Source organism: Morone saxatilis, unplaced genomic scaffold (assembly GCF_004916995.1).
Source record: "Morone saxatilis isolate NCDOM2014 unplaced genomic scaffold, NCSU_SB_2.0 Contig17, whole genome shotgun sequence".
Classification (NCBI taxonomy): Eukaryota; Metazoa; Chordata; class Actinopteri; family Moronidae; genus Morone; species Morone saxatilis.
In genome coordinates, this window is record NW_023339729.1 from 17,538,013 (window position 1) to 17,542,555 (window position 4,543).

Here is a 4,543-nt window from a genome sequence, read left to right on the forward strand (position 1 = left end):
TTGCCACACTTCACTGTGCAGCATTCTGTATGTTTAGTTAAAAATGTAAAAAGTGTATAATTGATCTACTAAGTCCTAGTTGGTTAGTTAACTTTCAGCCTGCCATTCTCCAACAGTCTGTTTATTGACATGCTACAAATGTATGTATGGATTTTGCCTTTGGCCTGTCGCCAGTTGTCAGAAAACATGTTCCTTACATGTTACATAACAAAAGCCAAACTCAGTTTCAGTACTTTCAGAGCCAAACTCAGAGCCACATATAGCGCCAGAGTTCAATCAACAACTAATTCCATTGGTAACTTCGTGACTTCAGGGGGGAAATAGAGTGCACCCTCTAGAACATAAAGCTCACAGTTAATACTTACAGATTGAAATTAAACTATACTTACATAATTACAATCACCATGACACATTTTTAGATTATCTCTATTGTGAGATTGTCTTACCATCCTAACATTTATTCTAATAGTGAATCTCTAAGCAGAACTGATTCATTATAAACCATTCTAACTCTTGGGGTGAGACCTTAGCAAAACAGCAGTGCAATGTGTTTCTATCCTAATCTCAGTCAGAGCTGAATGTTTGGATGAAGAATAAGGAACAGCTACTTACAGTATTTCATTAATACAGAGGGACGCTGATTGGATAAGGCAAAAACCTGAACGTGCCACTAAAAGGCAAAGTGCCTGGTCTTTAGATGATCATGCACAAGGTAAGCATTGTTCACCTCGTATGTTGTTAAGGCTGCTCCTGAGCATGGACAGATTATGAGACAACAGGCCCCTGGGCACAGACATTTAAAGGGCCCCAACCACAGTAACACCCACCCCATCCCCAGTCACTAGGGGGCGTTTTGCATCTTTTTCTGGGCTATTTTGCAGGTTAACCTGAACTCTACAGCTATGCTGTTGGTTGAGAAAAAATCCTGAACTTCAGTTTGTTTACATTGGAGGTGCAGAGGAGAGGCTGTTCACTGAAGAGCTTGACCTAGTCCAGCTCCACTTCTAGGTCCAGCCCTGTCTGGGAACATGGCCAGACCGGGACTGAACAGACTGTCAGCGAGCGGTGGAAAAACATGTAGGCGACAGTACTGTTTTGTACGGTTTCTGCACAATGTATGATGTTACAAAGGCATGTGCTTTGTCCGTAGGCCCTTGAATGCATGTCCTTGCCAACCGACATTCTTAATTACATTCTTGTGCTCTGTTAAGGAGGGAGCAAAAGGCACTCTTTAGGAGTATGCCCCCAAGAAGTGTATTATACGACGTAACTGGCGAGGCTCAACCCAATTAGCGCAGGCAGTTCCAGTTTGCTAGAACCAATTCTGGTCGTTCTTTTTCCTATCGACAGTACTCGGTGACCTCTAGTGATCAAGACTAGGGTAAAAATCTGCCGAAGTTACCCTTTAAACTCCGTAAATCTCCTGGTCTTCACTGGGAGGCTGCTGAGCCTGGTTCCAGTGCAAACCAACGACAGCTACAGTTAGCAACAGTTAATGAAGCAAATAGCAACAAGTAAGTTAAAGCTATCTGTCTATCAAGAAAGCAAAATCACCAAGAGTTGTAGCTGAGCAACCAGAGGACTAAAACCAGAAAATATTTTCTCAATAAAATGTAATCCAGTTTCATCCATATCAGTGAATAACGTTATAAAGTGAGGCCCGGACATTAAACGATATGTTTTTCTTTTCCAAGGATGGTGCACGCATGAGCTGTCCTACTCTGCCTCTGATTGGCTTGCCCTAACATTCTTACTCTAACCTTTATCTCCCTCCTAGTGCCTAAACATATCCAACCTAACCAACAAAGACAACAAGTACAAGCCAATCAGAGGCAGAGTAAGGCGAGTCATACCTCGGTTTCAGACACACTGACACTGCTGATACTTTAGGATAATACACAAATCTTATTGGAAACCACTAGAAACACCATGCTGTGTTTTCTTAAAGCTGTCAAACATATTTGAATTGCTTCACTTAATCTCTGTTCACTATATATAAGATTCAGGAGCCAAAAAAAAAGTAATCCCTACTGAGCTGTGTGACTTTTTAATGAGAACTGCTTGTAACATTCACTTGCCTGGTAAGCCAGCTCAGTAATCCATCCATGCTCCAGAGTATATAAAAAAAATAATATTATCCATCAATGTAAAATACAAAATAATCTCTATATCAATTTGGTCATTCTCTGCAAGTTAAAGTAACCACTTCCGCCTTGATACAATGCTTCTACGTCTAAAATTAAGCAAACATCTGTGCACCATTTGTACATACAGTGTATTATGCATGTGAATACATTTCTTACACGCATATGTCTGTGTGTAAGTCTATGAGAACACCCTTCAAGAGAACTCTTCAGGTTCAGCGTTTGGAGCCCCTCCATTTTGTGTTTTCGTGCTGCTACCGTTGCACCCAGTGATCTCCGTGTGACGAGACGTGACGTAGCTTTTCTTCCTAGCGGACAGAGAGTGCTTTCTTCCAGAGCCACCACCAGCACCACCATCGCCTTCGGCAGGGTCGTAAACCACCACCATGGTGGTATCCATTCGTGACAGTGTGTACATGCTGCTCTGGCGTGTTGGGTGCAGCCGTGTAGACCGGAGTTCCAATTCGTCGTAGCTGGAAACCTTGATGAATGGGCACCAACGAAAAGCTCGCTTGAAGCCAGCTCGAAACCTGGTGAGTTGGCAAACGGAGCAAGTGGAGAAAGAATAACAGATGGACAATAAATACAAGTAAATCTGTCTTTAAGGTATTTTTGGTTGGCATTCCTTGAATAACTATATTTTCTAAGAAATGGTGCATGTCTTCTTTTGCAAAAAGCAGCACATACTGTATACAGTACTGTTCTAAATGTTGGCTCTTCAGCTGAGATGCGATTGTATTCAAGTGCCCCTGAGGCTTCTAAAATAAAAAGGCAGTTAATGAAGCATGTTTAAATGTTTGTGCAGTGATGAAAAAAAGGTAAATTGGTGTGGAAGTACAGTATTTATAGTGAGAGCATTACAGTAACAGTAATCTGACTTGTACTTGAGATCCTGGCTGGGGATCGTTTCCTAATGCATTGAGGCTGTATCCATTGATACACCAAAAATCATTAGATGATATTTTTATTAGGTACCCTTTTAAACACTGAGTGATGAAGACACTCACTATTCACTGAAAAATACTTTTAAAAATATTTTGTAATAACTGTCATGTCTTAAAATTATTGAAAAGGAACCTCATCATTTGATAGATTCTACATTTTAGTGTCTAACAGACCAATAGACCAGGGACCACACATATAAAATTCTGAATAATACTGAAACTGACCAGTTTGCCTTTGCCATGTCAATAAAATTATATTTTATTGTTTATCTCTGCTTAGATTGAATGCATCACAGATGATTTGACCACATATAATGAGCTCATTTCCATCTCTTTCTTCTTTCTCTTACCATTAGGAGATAATGATAAAAGCTCCAAACTGTTATTCTTCAAGAGTCCATAATTAATAAATCAATGTCACTTTTATCTTATAGTAAAACATATACAGTGCCTTGCATAAGCATTTAACCCCCCCAAACAGCATCACAAAGACCAAGGAGCTCACCAAACGGGGCAGGGATAAAATTGTGGAAAGCAGGGTTAGGTATTAAAAAATATCCAAAGCACTGAATATCGTTCATCGGAAGAGTGGTGACTAGAAAACCATTTCTCAAAGAAAGCCATAGGAAATCCTGTTTGGAGTTTGCCACAAGCCATGTGTGAGACACACCAAACATGTGGAAGAAGGTGCTCTGGTCAGATGAGACCAAAGTTGAAGGTTTTAGGCCTGGGGCAAAACACAATGTCTGGCTTAAACCCAACACTAAGCATACCACAGTGAAACACGATGGTGGCAGTGCTGTGGGGATGTTTTTCATCAGCAGGTACTGGGATACTGGTAAGGAATGAGGACAGTCAATACAGGGCAATTATTGAAGAAAACCTGTTTTTGTCTGCAAGAGATTTGAGAAGCATATATAGATAAACTGGAATGATTTCATGGTATTAATCTCAATCTAACTGAGAATATGTGGTGAAACTTGAAAATTGCTGTGTCCGTTCAGTCTGACTGAGTTTGGGCTATTTTTCCAAGAAGAACAGAAAAAAAAACAGTCTATAGATTTGCAAAGCTGGTAGAGACCTAAAACACTTGCAGCTAAAATTGCAGTTGACTCCATACAAACTGATTTTTTGTCAAAATTATTGTTTCTGTCACAACAAAAAGTATTTTGCCCCTTCAAAGCACTATGCATGTTGTGTTAATTAAATGGTAAGAAGCCCAATACAATGAAAAGGTAACTTTGGGGAAAAATCTAAGGGGGGTGAATACTTATGCAAGGCTGTCTAATGGTACTTAATTGCACTTTATGATTTGATGTAATAATACAACTGCGGTAATTCCACTTCTGTTGTCTCATTTGGTAGCAGTGATAAAGTAGGGATGCTAAAGTGAAACATTTAGCTTTTTAGATTGTCAACTCTGTTATTACCCACCTGCTGTTGAGGCAGCAGTAG

At 40.0% G+C, this 4,543-nt stretch overlaps 1 protein-coding gene across 1 annotated transcript in view; it reads right to left on the bottom strand.

Annotated features, from left to right (window-relative positions):
• Positions 1–1,294: 1,294 nt before the first annotated feature.
• Positions 1,295–4,543, bottom strand: part of tacr3a (tachykinin receptor 3a) — a gene marked incomplete in the record, with an annotated part of 22,359 nt that continues 19,110 nt past the window's right edge. The window contains 1 exon segment of the mRNA XM_035659889.1: positions 1,295–2,674. Within this exon segment, the coding sequence (XP_035515782.1) occupies positions 2,341–2,674 (334 nt within the window).